At 48.6% G+C, this 25,061-nt stretch overlaps 1 protein-coding gene and 1 long non-coding RNA gene across 20 annotated transcripts in view; one reads left to right on the forward strand and one right to left on the reverse strand.

The window, feature by feature from the left end:
* Positions 1 to 25,061, reverse strand: part of FRMD4A (FERM domain containing 4A) — a 696,296-nt gene that overhangs the window by 14,973 nt on the left and 656,262 nt on the right. For 15 of the 19 annotated variants that reach the window (XM_024254325.3, XM_063727246.1, XM_063727245.1 and 12 more), the window contains 7 exons: positions 20,869 to 20,991; positions 16,528 to 16,756; positions 13,907 to 13,963; positions 10,496 to 10,733; positions 9,503 to 9,670; positions 6,771 to 7,660; positions 4,576 to 4,672 (listed from right to left, as the gene is read on the reverse strand). In XM_024254325.3, the coding sequence (XP_024110093.2) occupies positions 4,576 to 4,672; positions 6,771 to 7,660; positions 9,503 to 9,670; positions 10,496 to 10,733; positions 13,907 to 13,963; positions 16,528 to 16,756; positions 20,869 to 20,991 (1,802 nt within the window). Of the gene's footprint in view, positions 1 to 2,073; positions 2,146 to 4,575; positions 4,673 to 6,770; positions 7,661 to 9,502; positions 9,671 to 10,495; positions 10,734 to 13,906; positions 13,964 to 16,527; positions 16,757 to 20,868; positions 20,992 to 25,061 lie in introns of all 19 variants that reach the window. The other 4 variants (XM_024254331.3, XM_024254326.3, XM_024254330.3 and 1 more) reach the window with 2 other exon arrangements.
* Positions 77 to 6,070, forward strand: LOC134761988 (uncharacterized). Its single transcript, XR_010141388.1, has 2 exons — positions 77 to 4,587; positions 5,540 to 6,070. It is a non-coding gene; the product is annotated as an uncharacterized LOC134761988 (long non-coding RNA).

The following is a 25,061-nucleotide window of genomic DNA, read 5'->3' on the forward strand; positions in this document are numbered from 1 at the left end:
TTGCCCTAGTGAAAACCTAAGTCAGTCATTCACTGGAACATGAGCTGGGGCAGGATGAAGATCTAGGTGTTGAGCTGGGGCAGGATGAAGATCTAGGTGTGCTCTCTCAACTGTGATCCAGGAGAGCAGCTTAGCCCTGGGCAGTCTGGGTCACAGAAGTGGTGACTTCAGAATCTGTGGGGGCTTTCCACTGCAAGAATGCCTTTTCCCGGGGCTATGCTCAGAGAGGTGTGGCCTGCAAAGGGTACTGGCTAAGGCGGGGCCCTCTGATACCAGACAGATGGCAAATTCACCCACATCTCACAGGATTTTGTGGTTTATAACTGCTTGGCTTAGGGAGGTGGGGCTGCTGGGAGGGAGGAATTTCAAACTGAATTATTTTTTTAAACGTATAACTTACAAAACCAACTGGTGGCACATAGTGGGGTTGTTGAATAGTCCTGCAGTTGGTCACAAGGCCAGAGGATAGGGGACGAGGCCCTCTAGAGGCATCCTGTCTTACCTGGTCTGGGAAGGTGCTGTTGCTCAGTATAATGTATGTGTGTCCCTGCATGTGCACATGTGTGCATGAGCATGAAGACGTGTATGTATGTAGGTATTTCAAGCAGTGCCTACATTTCCACAGCAGCTCTTTCAAACCTGGTTAATTCTACTTCTGGCTGTCATCCCTACCTCCATCACCTTTAGTAGATGATCGCCCTCCCATACTGGGGGAGAAAAAGGCCATTCTTCCTACTTCAAAAATACTGCTCTCATGACATCATCCTGGCACTGGGGCTGGGGGAGGGGGTTTACCTTCCTTCCAAAGCCTAAGTCCCTGTCCCCTGATTCCCCATCTGTCAACTTTGCAATATTGTCCTAACTTACTTACTTTTCAAAAGCCCAGTTTTTTCTCTATAGGAAACAAGACTCTACTCTTAACCACCCCTCACCCTTATCTGTGCATCCATGTTTTTGCACTTGGGATGTCTCTGTCTCCACCTGTCTAAGCTCCCTCCTCCCACGGCAGGCTTCTGAGCCAGGCTCACATAACATCTCTGTGAACTCGAAAGTGACCCCCTCATTTCTGAAACCTCTCATTCAGCATTTTGTTTCTAAGTCTTAGAGCACTTAATACATAAGTGTAGCAGTTTCTCATGCTCCTCGTATATCTTCTGATAGGCAACAATTTGATTTCAATGCCTTGTGTCCCAGTTACCTTGTGTCCCAGTTAGACTGTAAGGGTCCTGGGGCTAGGAACCAGACCAGGTGGTACTGTTTTCTGCCCCTGTGCTTTGCAGATTTCAACGTGCATGTTATTCACTCAGGAATCTTGTTTAATGCACATTAGGTTCAGTAGGCCAGGGTGGTGCCCGGGAGACTAGCTTTCTAACGAGCTCCCAGGTGATGGTGGTAGCGATAAAAATGTTGGCTTATGGACATTTGGAAAAGCAGTGCTCATAGCCTTTGGTACTCAGCACAGCTGTTAATCAAGAATGCTGGGGGTGCTTCTGGATCCACTCAGTCGGCCCTTCGTGCGTTGAAACTTACATTGCAGCGATGCTGTTCTTTTCAGGGACACTGATTACTAACAGTAAAATATCTACAAATATTTGAATGTAGATAGAACATGGTGAGTCTAAAATATACTTTGGGGCCAGGTGCACAGATCACTTAACGTCAGGAGTTCCAGACTATCCTGGCCAACATGGCAAAACCCCGTGTCTACTAAAAATACAAAAATTAGCCACGCATGCACCTGTAGCTACTAGGGAGGCAGGAGAATGGCTTGAACCTGGGAGGCAGAGGTTGCAGTGAGCCGAGATCATGCCACTGCACTCCAGCCTGGGCAACAGAACAAGACTGTCTCAAAACAAAACATACTCTGGGGGTCTTTTCTGGGAAGCAGTGTTAGGAATATCGAACCTTTGATGTAAGAACCTCCATGTAAAAACATAGTTCCCCATGTATCTAGAAATAAGGCATAAATACAGCATTCAGATGTATCCTTGTGGAAATGGTGACATGGAGAAAAGCAACACATGCGGGACCACAGACTCATGGGCAGTAGGAACAAAACTCCCCTTACGGTACCTCTATTCATCAGTACTTTGGTGAGGTGGAGACTCAGACCCATCCAGAATGGGTGAGTTTTCTGTTGCTTCTCTGAACAAAGGAAAGCAGGAGGAGGAAGAGAAGAGAGGTCATGTTACAGAGAGACACTGACACAGACACAGACACGATTAGAAGCTTATTAATATATCCGAAAGGGCCGCTGATTAGACACCCAAGTTAGCAACAGATCATACAAGTCATGCAGTACTTTCAGTCCCCGTAATTGAGTCAAAATACCTAGTTTGTTAGGAGGGACGGGCCCTCTTTTACCCATGGCCTCATTTCGTATCACATCATAGCAAACAGTTTATGCCAAGAACCAAAATAGCTGTTTTGTTTCAAATTTGTCTTGAGTCCTCACTAGTTGTAGATGGTGAAATAGGCAAGTTTCAAGACCATCTTAAGTGCATAGGATCCTGAGGAGGGCTTGTACATTTCAGAGCCTGTTGCCAGTCAAATAATACAATCATATATTTGGATCTGGTGAGACTGGGCATGATTCAGAAAAGTTGGAAGATCTAGAGAGGGATCTTGCAATCTGAAGTTTGTTTAGTCACTGGAGGTATGTATTATATATATGAAAGATGTGTCATTCTTTTATGAGTTAATCTTAGTGAGACTCTTAGACCCTAAACCTTGCAGAGGCTGCCTGGCCAAACAGGTGAGAGCTGGGGTGTGGGCAGGTGACTGTTAGAGGGGCAGCTACTGTCCGACAGACAGCCCAAGAAGTAGGAGCAGACACAGGAACACCGAGTTGGGGCTCCAGTTTCTCTTATTTTAAAAGGAATCAGAGGCAGCAGGGGATCGTTCAGTGATTGTCAAACTTGAGTGTGGGTCAGCATCACCTGGAGGGCTTATCAGAATGCAGCCTGCTGGACTCCACCCCCAGAGTTTTGGATTTTTTTTATGTTACAGGTGAGCCCGAGAATTTGCATTTCTGACAAGATCCCAGGTGAGGCTCACTCGTGCTGCTGGCTTTGGGACCACACTTAACTACCGGTATAGTGGGAAAAGACAGGGTTTGGGGGTCACAGAGGGCAGAGCTGGAATTCCAGCTGTCAGACTTTGGGCCAGGCACTTAGTTCCTCTGAGCCTCATCTATGAAACTAAAACATCTGGGTATTTCCCTTGCAAGGGGATGATGAGGATTATATGAGCTCATGTGTGTTAGAAGCTGCTCGCAGCCTTTGAGTACACAGCAAGCACTCAATAAGTGTTAGGACCCTTTCTTGCCAAAAATGAAGGCTCCAGAAAACCTGGTGTAAAAAAATGACCACAGATAAACCTGCAGGAACAAAAATGCCGGCCAGGTGCCGGTAATCCCAGCACTTTGGGAAGCTGAGGTGGGCAGATCACCTGAGGTCAGGAGTTCGAGACCGGCCTGGCCAAGGTGGTGAAACCCTGTCTCTACTAGAAATTAGCCAGGTGTGGTGATGCACACTAGTAATCCCGGCTGCTAGGAAGGCTGAGGTAGGAGAATCACTTGAACCGTGGAGGTTGCATTGATCTGGTATCGCACCACTGCAGTCTGGGCAACAGAGTGAGACTCCGTCTCAAAAAAAAAAAAAAAGCAGCCAAGTATGAGAGCCTGAAAGGCAGGCAATAGAGCCAATTCTGGAATTGTGCTTTTCTCATGATTCAACTCACATCCAGTTGTCAGGTTTTCCCAGACATCCCCCTGATGTTCCACCAAACCAGGAACCAGACAAACCGAGGAAGGGGCCTCCTTACTCCTCTAACCAACAGATGTTGACAGAACCTAACATCTACTTAGAGATGATGTCTCAGGGGCAACAGAAGAGGCAGGTGCTGTAGGGCCAGGCGGGTTACCTGTGTCTGCCAGACCCTCCAGTAGGTCAGAACAGCCTCACTGGCCCCAAGATGATAATGCTGTATGCAAACATGTCAAGCTATCAAAGGAGCTGCCTTTCGGTTTCATTAATTTTGTTGTGTGCAGCTTCCGCTGAAGGCTTCAGGGTACCTGATCTCTTTTGTGTGTTGATAAAGAGCAAGTGCTTGGCCAGGACACAGCCTTTTTTCTTGCACCCTGAGACATCCTAAGACACTGGCTGTTTCACCTGCCCCAGTGTATTTGCTGTCTTCATCAGCTCTCTTTCTGCCCCTGACATTCTTGCCTGGCATTTTGAGTCAGCCTGAGTATAATCCGAATCGAAATGAAATGCTGTCTGGAAATCTTACCAAAGAAGCACAGTCCCACTTCGTGCTTCCATCTCCCCACATCCCAAAGACCACCGCCTACTTTAAGAGAGAACACAGACAATTCACCTCCATAAAGGCACAGCCAGGGAAAGGAGTAGGCAGAGGTGACAGCAGATCATGGGGCTTCTCTTGAAAGGAAGACACCTCCCAGTAACGAACCCTCATCGTCCATTTACTGACTTATCCTTATGTCACTAGGATTTGAAAGTCTATGACACTCTTCCGAGCTGACACAGTGAAGAACATGGAAGGAGAACTCACCCAGTCTGCCAGGTTAGGATGTGGTGGGGGCTGCTTGGGGGGGTGGCTCCAATTTCACTTGACGGTGTCGAGCTTCTCTGGCTTTGAGGTAAGGCAGCTACATGCAGGTGGTGCAAGAAAGGCAGAGAGCAGACAGGGATCAGACACAGGTGAAGGAGCTTGCGACTTGTTGGCTGACACCAATCCAGTGGCCAGAGGTTACCATTTCCAGGGATGCTGGGAAGGACCCCAGAGCAGGGTCTCAGCATCCCTATGGCATGGTCACAGTGGGCAACCATCTCTACATGTCCCCCCCCAGCCTCTGCATCCCACCAATTCCATTTTCTCCCCACTACCATGCACCTTCATTCTGAGTCAAGCTGACCTGGGATCCTAGGTCCCCACTTTGCCACCAGGAAGTAGCCATAGGGATGGTGACGGTTTCTACAGCGGCAAAGAACCTGATGTCCCCATTTGAGTGAGACCTGAGTAGGGCTCATACAGGGAGGGCATATTTCTCTGGCCCTAGGGCATTTTCAATGTGGCCCCATTATGAAATTTTTTCTCTCCATTGTGAAGAGAGGACATCCAGAAAGGTTCTCAGAGCCTGCTCTCTCTGCTGTTTCAGGCTTATCATTGCTACTGTAGTACGCTTTGAAGGGAGCAGGGCTTTTAATAGCTCATCCAAACCTGACCACTATGCATTTACTGATGTAGGCAGCATGGAAGTCCAGTTGGAAAGATTTAGTAGGAAGTCAATCCTACTTAAATGCATCCTTTGCTTTTTTGGTAAAGGAATCCTTTCCATCAGTAAACCTCAGATACAGCTTCTTAAAAATTTTAGTCTAAAATATGTTCCAAAAGATCTACCTAATCTCTTTACATAAAGCAAATCTACTAGACCAGTGCTGCAATTTCGATAGAACATAAACCCTCCTGTTGTTTGTTGGAGAGATTTACAAAATGTTGGTTCTTTATCTAATAGGGTCACAGATGATCATACTCAAGATCTTCCTGGGGAGTCAACGGCAAATTTCACTGGGCTACTTTACAGATGAAGAAGGAATATAAAGAAGGTTCTGGGACCCTGAAGTCCACGGAACACCCACCATTACCCGATCTTTGGAGCTTGTCATTTGGCCAGTGGACCCTAATAAACATGTCCACGGGGATGTGGGGATAGAATGCCGGAGCCTGGCTCGCTAGGGCATCCAGGTTCTTCCTCTTTGCCCTGCTGTCTCCAGGCACCAAGAATCTCCTGCAGTTCCCCAAAGATGAACCCCCCAGTATCTCAGGTCACTCTGTTTCCCTTGATCTTTACCAAATTCCTGACTCAGAGTTCCTCCCATTTGCTTCTGACTCTCATTTTATTCTTATGATGTTTACCATTTCTGTTCTCCTCAGTGTCCCTCTCTGAGTGCTAAGAGTATGTTAATAAGCCAGTGCTCAGACCACAGCACAAGGCAACTGCTCAGTGTCGGTCATTATCACTGTTATTAAATGTAACTTAAGGGAATGAGTGGTTTCTTCCTTTTTTTTTTTGTTTTTTACTTGATTCAATACCGCCCAATGCTCTTGAGTACAAGAATATAAGGTAAACTTCACAGAAAATTTCAGAGGATATCAAGGATATTGAAGACATTTAAGAAAACTAGTTTGTGGCTATGGCATAACATCATCATCGAAATGGGAAAGCCAGGAGCAGTCTAGAATTCTGTCAAACGCACAGCTCTGGCACTCTGTTTATTAGCCAGTCTGCCCCCATCTGGGGAGACACTGGCCAAATCTCTAGGCTTGACCCAAGCCCATCCCCAACCCAGCTTCCTTTGCAAGCTACAGCTGTGGGCTTTCACTGGGATACTCTCCTCACCAGGGTAAAAGACACCTTTGGTTGGATAAACCCAGAGACATTCCTTTTACTTTACCTAACTTTCTTAGATTTCTGTCCTTACAAAGAGAAATGGGAGAGCTGGCCCAGTGCACTCTGGAGGGTCAGGTGCACGGTTATGGTGCAAGATTAGGGTAAGAACGGGGCGGGGTCAACAAAGGCCTGGAAGACCTCAAGTCTCCCGCATCTAACAGCAGCGTTCCCAGAATTAATGACTCCTGTTCCTCAGTGCACCCAGTTCTAAGGGTACCTCCCCGCAGCAGCCCTTGACACCGGCAAGCAGTTCGCCCTCAGGTCTTCCCGCGTGCACCTGGCCGCCCCCTCTCACCTGACGTGGCCTTGCACATCTGGGGCATCCTGGTGACCCTGCTGTGCGCCACGAAGGTGCTCTGGGAGGAGGTGCTGTACTGCGAGCCGCTGTCCGAGGAGGTGGAGCTGGTGTGCGACAGGCGGCTGTGCTCCTTGTGCGAGGCGGTGGAACGCTGGTACCACTGGCGCAGCTCGTCTGAGACGGCGGCACGGCCCACGCCCTTGTCGTGGGCGCCCTCGCGGCCCAGCGACGGAGTCCGCAGGATCTGCGATCGCGACGGCGTCAGGCGGCCCGTGTCGCCCTCGTCGCCGCCGCCGCCGCCGCGCCAGCTCTCCTTGAACAGGCCGCCCGCCGTGTAGGAGTTGGACGTCTTGAACTGAGCCTTGACGCTGTAGTGACCCTCCTGGTCGCTCTCCAGGCTGCGCACCACCACGGGCGTGGCGCCGCCCTCGATGTACAGCGGGTACTCCTTGATGCGGTACTGCGAGCTGGGCTGGCTCTGGCTGTGCAGGTACACACCGCCCCCCGCGCCCCCTGCGCCCCCCGCACCCCCGCGCGCCGCCAGGTTGGGCATGCTGCCCGAGCTGGCTGAGCCCAGTGCGCCCGCCGCCCGCTGCCGCTGCCTCTGCCTCTGGCGCGCCTTGGACGGCGAGTCCTCGGCCAGCGTGGAGTAGTTGGCGTTCATCTGCGCCGGGTAGTAGTGCTCCGAGCTCGAGTGGCTGGTGCACGACGAGCAGTCGTCCATGGGGTCTGAGCCGTTGCTGCTACGAGTCCGCGGGGTGTAGAAGTCGGGGCTCCCGGTGTCGTTCTCCGAGCCCAGGAGCTTGCCCTGGGACTCCAGGCTGGAGCTCCGGTGCCTAAAGTGCAGTGCGAGGCTGTGCAGTCGGGTGGGGCTGATGTCCACCGACCTGCCGGGAGACGACCCGGGTTGGTCTGGGGGTGGGGAGTGGGCCCAAGGAGGGGTGCTCCGGGGAAGAGGGGGTCCTGAGGAGGGCACTGGGTGTCTCCACGCCGGCTCAGGCCCCAGCCCAGCAAGCCAGAGTCTCACTCAGCAGGGCTGCCCCAGGGATCCGGGAACTGCCTGTGGTTTCCAGGCAAATGAACTGCCCGTTGCGGGAGGTGAACCTGGGGTCTCCACCTTGATTCCCAGTGGGAAGTGGGACTGAAGCTAGGACTCACAGAAGGGTTTCGATTTCTGGGTTTTTTTTTTTTGTTTTTTTAAAAAATAATTCTATAGACACAAAGAGAATCACAGAATCCTTACTCTAGTATCATGTTAAACCAGATAGGGCTGGGCACGGTGGCCCACGCCTGTAATCCCAGTGCCTCAGGAGGCTGAAGAATTGCTTGAGCCTGGGAATTTGAGACCATCCTGTGCAACACTGTAAGACCTCATCTCTTACAAATAAATTAGAAAATTAGCTGGGTGTAGTGTTGTACACCAGTGGTCCCAGCTAGTCAGGAGGCTGAAGAGGGAGGATCACTTGAGGATTCAGTAAGCTATGATCAAACCACTGCACTCCAGCCTGGGCAACAGGGCAAGACCCTGTCTCTCTTTAAAAATAAATAAATAAATAAATAAAAAAGAGAAAACACAAACCAGATAAAATGTCCCTATTTACAGATCAGATAAAAGCAGTCCTACAGAGGCCCTTCATATAGTTTAACCAACTACTATTACAGGATCCATATAAATAGACTCCCCTTTCCTGTGAAAACTGGGAAATAGAAGGTTGGTGGCAAATGAGATAATTAAACAATGAATGATGCAAATACTTACCATACCATTACTTTATAATTCATTCTGCTCGTTTGAGTCCACTCAGGGCTTAGGGAAGCGCAAAACAGTATCACACGGCAGATGATGTTGCCCGATGCTGGGACTGCACGTGAACTTCACAGCGGCCCCACTGGCCAAGCACAGGAAGAGGCGAGTCCCACTTCCGACTGCCACTCAGAAGGGGGATGAAAGCCCCCATCACGTGGCCCTCCGTGATCTGGTTTGCTTCTTTTTAGAAAAAGGAGGTGTGGCTAGGAGTGGTGGCTCACGTCTCTAATCCCAGCACTTTGGGAGGCTAAGGTGGGTGGATCACCCGAGGTCAGGAGTTTGAGACCAGCCTGGCCAACATGGTGAAACCCCGTCTCTACTAAAAAATACAAAAATTAGCCAGGCGTGGTGGTGGGTGCCTGTAATCCCAGCTACTTGGGAGGCTGAGGCAGGAGAATCGCTTGAACCCGGGAGGCAGAGGTTGCAGCGAGCTGAGATCACGCCACTGTACTCCAGCCTGGGTGACAGAGCGAGACTCCATCTCAAAAAAAAGAAAAAGGTGTGATTCACTGAAGCCTCATTTTTGCCTGGCTCTTTTGCTCTTTATGAATTTACATTTTGAAGCACTGAAGGAAGTCCAGTATAAATTTAGGCCTCAATAGAAAGATAGAAGACCTCTTCCCGTGCTAACCCAGCCAGCCTCTGCGGCCTCTGCTTTGCTTAGGAAACTTTCCATGCTCCCTGTCTCCAGGAGCCCGGGGATTCTTTGGCTGACTCCAAGTGCCCTGTGCATGGGTCTCTTGGCTAACGGGGGTTGACTGCTGCCAGCTTGGTTTTTTATTCCGCTTCATTTATCCTCCCAGGTTCAGGTCTGACTGTAGCTCATCCATTATTTGGGCCAGCTTGGGGCTGACAATGCCCAATTTTAAAAAGGAAGGCCTGGTCTGAGCAGGGAGGTGGCCGGAAAGCCGGGCAGACTCACCTCGTGGAATGGACGTAGTGGGGACTCCGGACCCGCAGGTCTGGCGTGGATGGCATGCTGGACTGGGAGTTCCAGTGCGGGAGGCCACGGATGGGGCTGTTTTGCAAGGAGTTGCTTCCTCCGCCTGCTTCCGCACAGCTTCCTGTGCTGGGGAAGCGCTTGTGGCTGCTGCAAAGCCAAGGATGCCACGTGGTCACCGCCAGACAGACAGCACCTTCCCTGGGGGGCCGGCTAGTTCAGGACATTGATCCCAGCGTGTGGGGAAAGCTCGCCCGTGACTCCCACCTCGCTTGGTCAGACCTCTACTGTGGTTCTCAGCCTTTCCCCAGCAGTGGGTATGCCCTCCCCCCTCCCCACCTAGGCAATATGAGACGAAGACCCTGGTCAGCCTTCTCTGTGTCAGGCAGTGTGACGGTCCTGCCCTTACAGTTTTTGTTTTCCAAGAAACAAATATTTACCTGTCCTGGCACCCCCTTGGAGCTTGGTAGGGTGATTAAAGGAAATAAGAAAAACAGAGAAGCAGACCGAAAATGCCTTCCAAAAAAAAAAAAAAAACCTCCCTACAAGGTCAGCCTGGTAATGAGCTGATAATACACAGCTTGGATTACAGCTGCTTGGCTGGAGAATTCTGCTGGATGAGGGGGTAGAGTTCTGAACCACTCTGCATTTGCTCCGAGTGGACTTTCACTTGCTATTTCAGAATAGCGCTGCCTGAGATTTCCTAATTAATTCCTCTGGAATTTAACAGCATTCAAACCATCTGCCATCACGTTGATTGTGGGCCAAAGCCCCAATTTCTCTGTCACAAAAATGTACCTCAACAGTGTCGGCAGCAGAGGGCGCTGTGAGCACAGCCCCGTGAAAGGCAAACCCCAGGGGGAGGAACTAGGTTGATGTGGATTTTGTCATCGTGGATGCTACTTGGGACAGCCCTTTGATTCTTCCAGAGCATAGAGGGAGGCCTCATTTGGCCTCATTCACGATGCAGCTCACCTGGAATGGCTGTGAGAGGAGCGCTTCTTGACCTTCTCATAGGGTTCGTCTAAAGAGGACTCACTCCACATTTTGGGCTTGATGGGTGACTTGTCATAGTCGTTGCGGTGATAGTGCATCTGTCGGAGTCCCTCCAGGGACTGGGGAGGAGGAGGCCTGTTGTGCGACGGTGGCCGAGGAGGGAGTCCCTTGTGAGGAGAATGTAGGGGGGATATTGTGCTGGTAACCTGAGAGTCTTCTGCACAAAGACAGGAAGAGAGGAACTGAGCCCCGGTCATCCTTCCCACAGGCTGAGACAGAACCCCTACACCCATCCACCTGCACCTTGGAGCCACATAGCCAAACCCACACCTTCACCCCTGTGATGAGAAACCCTGAGACTCTTCCCCAGTTGCCAAGACAAGTCAAGACGAGTCAAACCAAACCAGGGCAAGCCAAACCTCCACTGCAGGCGGGATTGCATGGGAAGAGACGCGTCACTTTTGATTAGACACGAATGAAGCCTGAACGTCATTAAATACCACCACCAAATGACTGCTTCACACCAAACAGCAAAATGTAGTTACTAATCTAGTGTTAAGTTGTCTTTCAACAGATGCTAAGCATCTGATTCACTTTGGGAGGGTCTGAGTTCTAGGAGAGTTTTGTCTGTTTCATCTGCTGCTAGATCCTCAGCCGACACATAGTAGGTGCTTGATAACCATTGGTTGGAGAAGAAAAAATGAGGGTCTATATGTCCATTGTAAATACCTGCTGGGTGGATCAGGTGTCTACTCTGTTTTTTTTCCCCCCAGAGCTGTGTTTATTCTCTTTTAATCTGTTCCTGTATATTTTAATTTTGAAACTGCCTTAACTTCTTTAAGGAGATGAGCTACAAAGATATGTATTAATAAATGATTCCCTGCCTCCAGGAAAGGAATGATCTAACACGTCAGTGCGCTAGAGGACTTTCAGAAAAAGCAAATTCAGTGAGCCTAGGAGGTGCTGTGGGAGAGGCTGGTCTTGAAGGGGCTTGAGCAGTGGGCAGGCAAAGAGGAGGAGGAAGGAAAGGCTTGAACCAAAGTGTGGAGGCCCTGAGGGCAGGGTACCAGCTGCAGGCAGGAAAGGCTTGAACCAAAGTGTGGAGGCCCTGAGGGCAGGGTACCAGCTGCAGGCAGGAAAGGCTTGAACCAAAGTGTGGAGGCCCTGAGGGCAGGGTACCAGCTGCAGGCAGGAAAGGCTTGAACCAAAGTGTGGAGGCCCTGAGGGCAGGGTACCAGCTGCAGGCAGGAAAGGCTTGAACCAAAGTGTGGAGGCCCTGAGGGCAGGGTACCAGCTGCAGGCAGGAAAGGCTTGAACCAAAGTGTGGAGGCCCTGAGGGCAGGGTACCAGCTGCAGGCACATCCAGGCGGGCAGGGGCTGGTGAGGAGGGGCAGCGGGAGTAAGGGAGGAGCTCTGGCCAGCACAGCCGCCTTCTGTGCGCACCATGTGAGCCAAGAGCCTGACTGATGGGGGCCTGGAATTCCGAGCTGAGGAGTTGAGATTTTGAAAAGCCACAAAACTTTGCAACGTCTTAAGCACGGATGCATCAGGGTGAAAAATCCTGTTTGAGAACTATTCACCTGGCAGCGTTCTAAAACTAGAAAGGAAGGGAGAGAGACTAGAGAGGGGGATGAATAAGGACTTCAGGCTAGGGCAGGTCAGCATTGAGAAGAGAGAGGAGGGAACAACTCAGGCTTCACGGGGAAGGCAGAGATGGGAGGTGGAGGGGAAAAAAGCACAGAAGCAAACCTTACAAACAACCAACTACCATTCACTTGCCCCTAAATCCATTTCCAGCGACTTGTTTTACAGCCTAATTGTCAGTCCCCCAGCCGTGGACACCCACTATGCACCCACTCCTCCTTTGCCCTCAAATCAGTAAAGGAAGAGTCCCCAGAAAGAGACCCTGCAGTGGGACTGTGGCAAAAGGATGTGCCGACACCTGTGAGGGAAGTCCAGGGGTCTGCATCTGGAACATGGGGAAGAAGCTGGAATCACGGAATGATATCTCAAAATTACCCCGTGACATTACCTATTGCTCCAGGCACCCCTGTACTACCAAGGAATCTCTCAATTTTTCTTCCCTTTCCAGGGGAGCCTGGGGTACTCAGAGGCCAACTGCAGGGCTGGGATATCTGATGCTCAAGCCCCCCATTTCCTTGTAGCCCAATGGCCTCCCCGGCTTGTAATGAAGCAGACAAATATATTCCAATCTGATTTCTAATAGCACAGCCAAGTTGACTGGGTAAATAACCCGCCAGACTTTCCTCACATCAAGAGCAATCATTATTATTATTGCAATTATCATTATTACTATGACTAGTGTGGACCTTTCATGTTTTCCATCTGAACAGCCACTTATCACTGCCTGAGGTTTCCCTACAGGGCAAAAAAATTAACTGCCACTTAATATATTTCCATATAATTAATGCACCCGCCTCCCAGTAGGATGGTTAAACATCCACAGGAGTATTCTCATATGGTTCTGGGTTTGGAATTCTTTCTTCCCCGACGTATGGTGGTGATGGGGGTTGGGGGAGGGATCGGTTCTGTTTTTTTTTAAGAATTTCCCAAGAAAATATCCTGCTGCCAGGTTTTAAGAGTTCAATGGAAAATAATAAGACAGTTTTCCAGCCTGAGTGTGTATCTACTGGGATACCTCCCCTCTTACTTTCACTGCTGTCTTGGGAAGCAACAGAGGGTGTGTTCCATTTCTTCTCACGATCCTTAGACTCTCCTAGTGGGTTTCAATCTTTGATTTGTGATCTAAATCAATTTCTACCCTTTTCCTTTAGATACCATGAATATGTAAAAGGAAGCTATGCCTAGTGTGTAGATTCTCTGTCTGGCTAAACATGTGGTTTTGGGCCAGGTATGGTGGCTCCTGCCTGTAATCCTCCCAGCACTTTGGAAGGCCGAGGTGGGTGGGTCGCTTGAACCCAGAAGCAACATGGCAACCCCAGTCTCTACAAAAAAATACAAAAATTAGCCAGGTGTGGTGGCATGCTGTAGTCCCAGCTACTAGGGAGGCTGAGGTGGAGGAATCACTTGAGCCTAGGAGGCAGAGGTTGTAGTGAGCCAAGATCATACCACTGCACTCCAGCCTGGGCAATAGTGTGAGACCCTGTCTCAAAAAAAAAAAAGTTTTTGGCTTCTAAAAAAGTAAAGCACCACTCACTGATGAAAAGCTCTAATACACATGGGTTTATGCAGCACCTACCCGCTCCCAACCAAATAGGTGAATACTGGGAAATGAGAGAGCCTGCAGGGAGCCCAGCTGCCTTTTGCCCTGGCTCTTGCCTTTACACAAGGCAATCCCCAGACTACACAGAAATTCATCTCTGTTTACTCTGAGCTCCAGGTTTGTAAGCAGGAAATGCATAAACCTACCATCCTCAAGAACAAGGGCATCTGAGAGGGAGCTGTCTTCACTGGCAATGTTTCCATCTGAGAAGACAAAAAGCAACAGCCTATGAGTTCAGCACATTCCTTCAGCAAAGCCCTATCTGTAAAAATAGCATGTCTACTACCACCTCATACCTTTCTCTTCCTAACCAGAAACAACCCACCAGATACAATAAAAATGCTGTTGGGTGTTTCTTTTGACAGTCCCTGTGGCATGTCATTGGCTCAGCCTCCCCACCCCGACACTGCCATGTGCCCTAGCCTTTGTGTGTTTGTGCCCTGGTTTCATAGAATACTGCAATGCAGAGTGGCTTCATATCGAATATAAAGGCTGCCCCAGCCTGATTAAACCACATCATTGTCCCTGCACAAACCCAGGGCGTGTACCAGCAAAACCAAAGGATGCGAACTGCTTTTGATTCTACAAATGTGAAACTAGGGTAGGCACTTTGCTTTGTTTCTGTGGCAATAAATGGTTTCTCAATAAACTTTGTAAGTCATTAGTAGAGAAAACAAGCGTGCTAAATACAGGCTCCATCTCTCCAAAGCTTATTTTTATAGATGCCATTCAATTAACCGGGAGAACACGCCCAAAAGGGAGACAGTAAAATAATCCTCCCTGTTTCACTGCTGGGGAAACTGAGGGGTAGGAAGGGAAGAGAGGTTTGTCTGAGGTGGTTTTGCTCTCCGGCAATGCGAGCAAAGGTCCCAAGTCTTCAGATTCCAAGTTTGGTGTTTTATCTCTTAAAATAATATGCTAAGGAACTAGCAAGAACCTTAATTACTCCTCTAGTTCAAGTGGGTCCTTGGATGTTTCTGTAGGAAACATGTTTCTGTTGGGAACCCCTAAGTGCCTTGGAGGGGGCAGAGGGTCTCAAATGGAGTGTCAGAACGAGGCTGGCTGAGGGAGCTTTACTAGGAGGTAGGGGAAAAGTTGTGTGGTCTTGGCCAAGGACAACAGGATGAGATAGGGAAAGAAGGTCATTCCAAATTTCCTAGAGCAAAAGAATTTTTAAAAATTCTCTTTTTAACTAGAAATTCACTTTATTTATGTCGCATGATGGACTATGAGCAACCAGGAGCTCTGACTTGGGCATCTTGGAATGTTCAGCACATCATTGCTACGTTAGGATGCTCACGAGTTTAGGCTGCAAATCTGTATCTATCTATATTTATCTATCTATGTAATTGTGGTGAAATATATATAACATCACATTTACCATGTTAACATTTTTTTTTTTCAGAGATGAGTCTTGCTATATTGCCCAGGCTGGCACGCATGGTTACTCACAGGTATAATCATAGCGGACTACAGTCTCAAACCTCTGGCTCAAGTAATCCTTCTCCCTCGGCCTCCTGAGTAGCTGGGACTATAGGTGCACGCCAACATGCCGAGCTTAACTATTTTTTTGTTTGTTTGAGATAGAGTTTCACTCTTGTTGCCTGGGCTGGAGTGCAATGGCGCAATCTTAGCTCACTGCAACCTCCGCCTCCCAGGTTCAAGCGTTTCTCCTGCCTCAGCCTCCTGAATAGCTAGGATTACAGGCATGCGCCACCACGCCTGGCTAATTTTTGTATTTTTAGTAGAAACACGTTGGTCAGGCTGGTCTTGAACTCCCGACCTCAGGTGATCCACCCGCCTCAGCCTCCCAAAGTGCTGGGATTACAGGTGTGGGCCACCGCACCCAGCCCCAGCTTAACTATTTTTAAGTGTACAGTTCATTGGCATCAAGCATATTCCCATTGTTGTGTAACCGTCACCACCATCCATCTTCTGTTTGAATAATATTTTCATGTTTCCAGACTGAAACTCGGTATCTATTAAGCAGTAACTCCTCATTCCCCTGTCCCCTAAGCCCCCCATAGTAACCACTATTCTACTTTCTGTCTTTCTAGAGCAAAGGTGTTTTAAACACACATACACTTGGAGGAAAGAATGCTTCATATATATTTTCAAGAATTCACTGACTTAGACAAGAAGGATTCTAACAGTTTAGGAGACTTGATGCTTTTTGGGTGGATTTTGGGGGATTTCCTTCTAGAATTTACCAAAGGTCATCACCCAAATTGCTAACCCCTGATTGGAGCTCAGGGTTCCAGACAATCAGATGGTCCAGTCTCCCCAAGCCTCAGCTCTTGGGATAGGAGGCCCCTGGAAGCATAGGGGCCAGCGGGTTGGCAGGGGCTGCTCGAAGACAGGGATCACTGCTGCTGTGTACCCCAGCCCCTCCTGTCCTTCCAGACTTGAGTAGGGGTGGTCAGGTCCCTGAGAGTGTCAGAGCCTGGGCTAGCCCAGTCAACTCAGCTCAGTTCACAGTGAGGGCTGAGAAGAATTGCTAGCTCCTGGCTGCAGGTTCTCCCAGGGAGGAAACCAATAGTGATACCAACAGTTTGATTCATACAATCCCTTCATCTGTGTCTGAGTCCACTTGGTTTCTTTTGTGTGGGATCAGGCCTTACTCGCTTCATTTTATGGATGGACAAATGAAGGCAGCGGGCAGTTAGGCAGCTGCTCAGGTCATGCAGGGACCACTCATGGGACCTGGCGTCTGGTTCCCAGGGCCCAGGCATGGGAGTGGGGCAGGGGCAGCCCGGTTGGCACTGACCGTCTATGATCAGCGATGCCCTCTGGGTGGGTTTCTTCCCAGACTTGATGCGGTTCTCATTGATTGCATTTTCAATCTCCTGCAGTTTCTTCAGTGCATTCAGATACGAGGTTTTCCTTTGTTTCTTCAGTTTTTTGCTGACGTTGGGGTCACTGGCTAGGCGGCGGGCGGCCTCCGTAATCTGGGACTGAATGGCAAACTCTCGTTCCAGGCGTTCCAGCTCAGCTTCCTGTGGGAGGGAAAGTGCCGGTTTGGGTTACTGGGGATGCTGAGCAGGGAGACCCTCATCCTTCCCTGCCCTGTCTCCTCCCCAAGGCAAGCCCAGTTCCTTGGGAGACACTCTTAAGAGTAGCCCCATTCCTAAAATCTTCACCCACTGAAGTCCCCAGGCACACCCACTGATGTAACCCTTGCTCCTGTTACTTTCTGGAGACAAGTGTCGGTCTGAATGCTGTCACCATCGCTGAGAACAGAGTTCCCACGCTGCAGGTTTAGAGATCGCTTGCCTGTGTTTCAACTGTCTCCAGCAAGGTTCATCAAGACGAACCAAAGCCTTTGGAGAGATTCAGAGCCCATTTGATTGCCACTTCCTTTCCATTTTGGACGTAGGATGCAGCAGGATTTTTAGTTTCTTTATGCCATTCTTCTCTGTGGACTTGCTACCAAGGAGCTCACACACGCAGCTAATGCATGGGCCTCTGACTCTCATACTGTGTGCCCCTCACGTGCATCTGACTCACAGGCCTCTGACTCACATATCTTGTCTTTCCCCGTATCCCCACTCACCCGTGTGTCTTTTGGGAGCTTTTTTTTTTTCTTTCTTTTTTTTTTTTTTTGAGATGCATCTTGCTCTGTCACCCAGGCTGGAGTGCACTGGTACAATCGCTGCTCACTGTAACCACCGCCTCCCAGGTTCAAATGATTCTCCTGCCTCAGCCTCCTGAGTAGATGAGATTACAGGCACCCACCACCACACCCCGCTAACTTTTGTATTTTTAGTAGAGATGGGGTTTCACCATGTTGGCCAGTCTGGTCTCGAACTCCTGACCTCAGTCTATCCTTCCACCTTGGCCTCCCAAAGTGCTGGGATTACAGGTGTGAGCCACCACGCCCGGCCTTGGGAGCTCATTTTGCAAGCTCTGGCTGTCCCTCTCCCATCTGCCTATTCATGGATACTCTGCTAGGCTACACCTAGGCCCTTCTAGGGGCACAAATGGACAGTGGGTGGTGGTGGAGGCAGTCCCCCTCCCACCCCACTCCCCCCAGCTCACTTGATGTCCTTCCCCTCTTTTTATTGTAGCTCCCTCCCACCTCTATCCTTCCTTTAGCCAAGAAGTACAGATGGATGAGATTCTCCTCAGAGTTTTGGGACCTGGAAGAATGAAGCTGTGGCTGTCAAAAATGCCTGGTGGACCTAGCGGATGACACCTAGACAGCATGTTTGCTGCTGTCCTCTGTGCTGACCAAGCCTCTCCTCTGCAGATGTATGTACACCAGCTGCTGAGGGATGGGGGGAGGCAGCTCGTGCATGTGTGCATGAGGATCTGGGGGTGAATGCGGAATCCCCCGCAAAGCGTCAGATTGTTCATTTTTCTATTTCCTCTCTTCTCTAGTAAAACCCCTCCGGATCAGAGCTAGCTCTAAACAGCACCTTGTCGGTTGAGATTTTGAGCAGTGAGCTGTCTCACTGACAGGGTCCTGCAAGGTGGACATACTTGGGAGCCTGAAGGAGACGTAGAATATTTGCCTAACCCCACAGCTAGTAAACCCAGGACAAATGCATCGGCAGCTTCTCGAGGCCAGGGAGAGAGAGCACACATCTTGCCCTAGGAAATTCACGGACACGCTGAAATTTGATGGGAACTGATCTAGCCAAATAGGAGGAGATCAATTGTTTGCTAGAATCAACAGATCTTCCTGTTTAGTGGCTCAGTAAAATATCCTTGCCTCTGGGCACAATGCACCAAGCTGGAGGATGCCATCAAGGAGAAGTTCTTTGCCTGATCTCATTGACTTTTGAGCACTTTAAGCCTAAAAGGAGCAAGAAGAAGAAGCAAGAGGAAAAGGTGAAGGTTAAAGAGAACTATTTCGGAGATAATAAACTCCTTCTGAATCCTGCCAAGGCTGGCTACACTGTTCTCTCAGAGGGAGAAGAATATCAACATGGACTCCCGCCTGGGGTCTTGAAATAGGCAAGTCACCAAGGGACAAAGACTGTTCTGTGAGTTTGGGCTCCCTGGGGCAGCTGTTCCTGAGCTGTTACAATGTCCCTGGCGCCAGACACTGATTCAGAGTTTTGTGGGGAGCACAGGACAAATTCTCACTATTTAAACTAAGACACGTCCAAGGCTGAATGCCCTGTCCATGCAAACGTCTGCGTGTTATACGAACTGGGAAGCAAAGTGTGTTTCCAGGAGCCACACTAGACACCAGGTGACCATCTTATGCTTCTCAGAGGAACCCCGCAGAATGCCAGCTGCTCCTGTGTTGGTTCCTTTTACGAACGTAGGAAAGATCATGTGTTGAGACAGGTAAGGAAGCACATGGCTAGGGCATTCTCAGGGAGCTAAAGTCCTGCGGTACTGAGAAGTGTGAAAGGTGTGGTGGGACTCTGAGAAGACCAAGGAGGGTGCTGGGGGAACTCCCTAAAAGTGGGGTCCCTTTTTAAAGCTTAAGGGCCAGGTATCTGCCCAGCAACAGGGGGAGCTGAAGTTCCTCCCTAGGGTGGCTCTGATGACCAGCAGGATTTGGAAATACCTGACCTCAATCCCATCCTCCGTCCTGCGGTTCCTGCCTACGGTGTGGCACCCCTCCTTTGAGATTTCATCTCCCCTACAAGCAACTGTTTGCTGAGCATCACAAGTGCCAAGTACTGAGTGGTGTGTTTTACATACACTGGCTCATTCAATCCCAGGGACACCCCAAGAAGTAAGGGCTATGAGTTCCATTTTACAGACCAGGAACTGCCTAACTGAGCTTTAGTTTCTTGTGGTATTTTTTTTCTTTTTTGAGACAGGGTCTCAGTCTGTCACCCAGGCTGGAGTACAGTGGCACAACCTTGGCTCACCGCAACCTCCGACTCCCGGGTTCAAGCGATTCTCGCCTCAGCCTCCTGAGTAGCTGGGATTACAGGCACACACCACCATGCCTGGCTAATGTCTGTATTTTTTTGGTAGAGATGGGGCTTCACCATGCTGGCCAGGCTAATCTCGAACTCCTGACCTCAAGGGATCTGCCCACTATGGCCTCCCAAAGTGCTGGGATTTTGCAGCAAAAGGTGTGAGCCACCACGCCCGGCCACATGAGCTTTAGTTTTAATTGAAGCACATTGGTGTGTCTACCAGTGTCCCAGGACCTGCCCCTGCAGATCTCAGGAGATTCCTCTAACACTTAGATGGGCCACAAGCACGTGGGTTCCTCTCTGAATTCACCCTCACCCTAATCCTACCTACCCCAGGTGTCCGTTTCTCCCAATCACTTTCTTAAAAGACTAAAAATGTACAGCATTCCTTTTTCCCCTGGCTCTAAGTCCTGACCTTTTAAGGCCTCTGTTCAAGAGCATGTTAATTAGTAACTTCCTTCAGAAGAAATTTGGGAAAGCATTTCCTGGGCAGGAGCCCTGGGCCTCAGGGTATACCTGGCCTTTACTTTCTCTTGGCCTGGGGCTGGATTCTCATTAACCAGCCAGAGATTCAACTCTTTGTGTGTGTGTGTGTGTGTGTTTTTTTTTTTTCTGTTTGTTTTCTCCCCAAATCTGAAGTCTCCAGCCCCAACTTGACCCGTGTTCATTCCAAAGGATGGACGTAGCTTCTCCAAACACACACAAACAAGGCCAGGGCCGCCCAAGCATCCTGCACACATTTTTGGAGGGATGTGAGTAGCCACGTGAGGCTATGACCACGGGGCGGTGGACCCTACTGGTCTCTCCCCAGCCAATGTACCCTTGGCACCTGATGCCATGGCCTAAGTTTTCCTTCTCTTCCACAGATCAGACATCAAGCTTGGCTCTGAGTCACTGAGGGCTGAGAGGCCATTACGAAGCCAAATACACGTGAATGCTACTGGAATGTTCTCCCCAAGCTCAACGTGGCTGCTCGCGCTAGGCCCACAGTGTCAGACGAGCAACTTCGACAGACACCCAAATGCCTGCCAATGCAAGCAAACTACTCCTACCGAGGGGAACCACATGCTGACCGGCCAGCTCACTCAAGAAAAGGTATAAGCGAAAATACTGGCATTAGGCAGAAATGAAGAAACTGGTACACAAAACTTGGAAGGCCTGACCAATGGGAAAAACAAAGATAACGTGAGAGAATCCAACAACAGAAAGGAAGGACGCACCTCTCCTTTGGGCAGGATTTTCTGTTCATCCAGTTTGAAGGCTGTTCCTATTCTTCTCCGAACAATGGGTGGTTCCTCCCCTGGATCCAGGGGATATTCTACTGGCAGCTTGCCCGTGAGCTCCTGCATATGTGAAATGGCATTCAGAGTAAGCATAAATCAGAGTGGGGCGTGTCTGCTTCCTAGAACACACACACACACACACACACACACACGCAAATAGACGTACACAAATGCATGCATGCACTTTGATACAGGTCAACGCCTACGCTAGAAATGTTCACATTAAGCACTATGCCTAAATAAGAGTTCAAGAAATGAAATTTCATTTCTCTAACAATGTCTCATGTAGAATAGTTGCACTTCCAAAGTTTTTTCCAAAGTAAATTTCTGTGAGGTAAACATAATTGCCATTTTGGCTTTCATTATAAAACTTGAATTTCATCCATTCGTTAATTGAACAAATATTTCCTGCCTGCCTGCTTCCTCTGCGCCAGGCAAGGTCACCCAGCCAGTGAGTTCTCAGGTCTCTTTAACTCCAAATCCCGTGCTCTTGACACTGCATCAAATATTCCTGCTCAAATATCTAAGTTTAAAGTTTCCTTCAAATGAATTTTCACAAGAGGAGTGGTGTCTATATGGCAAATCCCAGAAAAGTGCATACATAAATAATTAGAAATCGAGCAAGGGTAGTAACCTACTCTGGCAAGATGCTACAGGAATAGGCTGCGCTTAAAAGACATTAAACTGTTTAATTTAAACGTTTCAGTAGAATGGCTGGGCACGGTGGCTCATGTCTGTAATCCCAGCACTTTGGGAGGCCAAGGCAGGCGGATCTCTTGAGATCAGGAGTCCGAGACCAGCCTGGCCAACATGGTGAAACCCTGTCTCTACTAAAAATACAAAAATTAGCTGGGCGTGGTGGTAAGCGCCTGCAATCCCAGCTACTTGGGAAGCTGAGGCAGGAGAATCGCTTGAACCCGGGAGGCGGAGGTTGCAGTGAGCCAAGATCATGCCACTGCACTCCAGCCTAGGTGACAGATCGAGACTCTGTTTATTAAGAAAAAAACTTCAGTAGAAACTGAACATATAATCCATGTTATTGACAAGGCTACTAAAAAAACACCTGTTTTGTGTATTTTGGGCCCTGGAAATCTACTTGTTATGGGTACAAGGACAGTGAATTTAGTTGACAGACCTCCATAGTGACAGTGATCCTGGTTAAAGGCTAAGGATCTGGGGGTGATTCAAGATTAGAATCAGGCTCTCTGTGAGTGAGTTGTATCAGGGCTGAACAATGATCAAATCAGTCAGTGGCTGCCCCGCACTGTGGAGGCCAGGCATCAAATGCAAGAAGTCACTTCCAGAGACCAGAAAAAGCTGGGGGACCAAAGCTTGGCACTTCCAGGCCAAGCCCAGCTCGGCTTTTCTAGCCCCAATCAATGCAGATGCTGCACAAAGACTCAAGGAGCTGCTCTGACAAGGAAGTTCAGAAGGCTCTTCTCAGGAATATCCATCATCCACACAGAAAGCTTTTGCGCAGGGCAGCCCAGGGCTGAATGCCCAGCAGGCGGGAAAATCCAAATCATGAGAGAGTGATTCTGGCCCTTCTTCTCCAACTGCTGTGTGCTGTGTGCACATGTGTGTGCATGTATGCGTGTGCGGCCGTGTGTGCATGTGTCCCTGTGTACGTGTGTGCAGGTGACATGAGCATAAGTGATGGACACATACTCCGTCACTCGCCTGCTTCTCCCTCGCTGTGTTCAGATTGCTGGGAAATGACCCCGTGGACTTTATATTCCTCAATGTAAGCATTTCAGAGCACAATGGCCAACTATCTGAGTATCGAACTCTCTGCAATTTTCTTCCCTGGTTTTTTCTTAAAAAAAAAAAAAAAAATGTGGTTCAAATGTCTCCAAAGTAGTTAAGTGTTTATTCTGCAACTTTTTTTTAAATCTGCTTCCCTAAAGGTCTATCTATAAATAACACAACTATTGAGGGTTTTATATTGTCAGGACTTGATTTTTTTTTTTACTTAGAAAATTCCAAAAAGGAGGGAAAAGTTGTTAAAATTGCCATGGATTTGTAACTCTAAACTGTTTGTGGTTTAAAAAATGAGGCTACTGATTTTTTTCACCATCCACTTGAAGGTATTTGAGTCGAAGTCTTGATTCTCCAGATATTTAATCTGATTTCTTGTGTAACTGGAGCTGGATGGTGAAGATGTAATTTAACACTCTGCAGTGGGGCCTCGGCTTGGTGCCTCCCTATATCCTGCCAAATGCTCTCCCCCTCCCTCATTCTAGTTGCCCCCCTCCCCAGGGGTCAAGCAGTGCTTCTTGATACTCTGAGCTGAGGGGAGAGATACAGGAACAGCACAGATTTAGCAAGACCTCCCCCCAGCCCTTGACTACACAAGCGTCAAGAGGCTATGGCGGGACTAACTATAGGGAATGATCACAGGAGAAATCTACCTGCAACTGATTTCTTATTGGGTTATTTCTTCCACTCAAGTTACATTTTCTGGTGTTAACATTACAAGAAGTGGCAGCTTTGTTTTCCTTCTTTTGCTTTTGTTTTTAAGAGCGATGGTGAGATTTTTTTATAACGCATGCTCATCTTGCCCTGACATGTTCCTTACATTTTTCAAACGTGGATTCCCTGCCGGGTTTAGGGACTTTTTATTAAAAACAAAACAAGGCTTTCCAAATTATTAAAGGCAGGCACCCAAACTCATATTTTTTCCAATCCTTCAAGCGTATTCTTTATAAAAATGTTGCTAATATTAACAGTATCACATAGCGCATTCCCCAGCCAGGCCAATTGCTTTCCTAAGATTTGCAATGGATTTGTGCTAATGTGGTTCTGCTTTGAGCTGGCTCGGGTTTCAATCAATCCAGACCGTAATTAAGCCAAGTTGAAATGTAATGTGATCTCACTCCACGGCCCCTTGTTTCATTCTTCCCGCTGCAAGGCTTTAGTATTTGGGGGAGGGGTATACGTCTCTTTGACTTACTTTGGGAACCTCTTTTGACTTCCCATTCTCAACTATTTACCGGCAAAGCTCTCTGTAAGGTTAGGTGGTGCACAGTTCCTCCTGCCCTGGAGAGCTCCCACCCCATTGTACCCATGTGCACAATACACACACGTGCACGCGCGCACACACACACACACACACACAGTCATGTGTATTGCAGTAAAACATGAAGCCTTCAAATGCTTCTAACAAATAGTCATGAAATAGACGAAGGTGGAAATGGATATTTAAACAAATAAAGACAGCAGCTTGCAACAACTTCTGTAAGACTAGCACATACATAGGGTCAAGAAAGCATTGCTCTGCTTTTTTTTTTTTTTTTTTTTTTGAGACAGGGTCTTGCTCTGTCACCCAAGCTGGAGTGCAATGGCGTGATCACTGACTGCTCACTGCAGCCTCAACCTTCCAGGCTCAAGCGATCCTCCTGCCTCACTCTCCTGAGTAGCTGGGACTACAGACACACACCACCACCTCTGGCTGTTTTTTTTTTTGTAGAGACAGGGTCTCACTATGTTGCTCAGGCTAGTCTCTAACTCCTGGTGTCCAGTGATCCTCCTGTCTCAGCCTCCCAAAGTGCTAGCAATACAGGCATGAGCAACTGTGTCCAGCCTGCATAAAATTTAAAAATGTCATTAGGCTAAGATTTCATTTTTTAAAATGAAGAAGTTAAACACCAGATCACAGGGTCTAAAGGTGATTATGTATCAAGTGAGATCGTGGTTTCCTTGTTGACCACCAGTATTTCTCAATAGGATGTCCAAACACAAGTCTGAAATACTCTTAAGAAAGAACAAAAGCCACCACCACAATAAACTCAGGCACAAAATCTTGGGAAGATGGTGGCCAGCCATTATGATCAATGAGGCACTATCACGTGAGGAGATGCTTTATGAAGCACCATGCAAGTATAGGGACGAGGGATCATCATTAGGACTTGTCGCTTGGACTCCCGTGGGGTCCTCTTTGGGATTTTGCCAGCACCAACTTTAACTGGTCATCATAGTGCTTCATCAACCAATTCTTTGATGGGTTTAGGGACTTTTTCTTTTATTGAAAACAAAACAAGGCTTTCCAAATAATTAAAGGCACACACCAAAACCCATATTGTTTCCAACTCTTTAAGCATATTCTTTAAAAAAAATTCGCTCATACTAAC

This window comes from Pongo abelii, chromosome 8 (genome assembly GCF_028885655.2).
Source record: "Pongo abelii isolate AG06213 chromosome 8, NHGRI_mPonAbe1-v2.0_pri, whole genome shotgun sequence".
NCBI lineage: Eukaryota > Metazoa > Chordata > Mammalia > Primates > Hominidae > Pongo > Pongo abelii.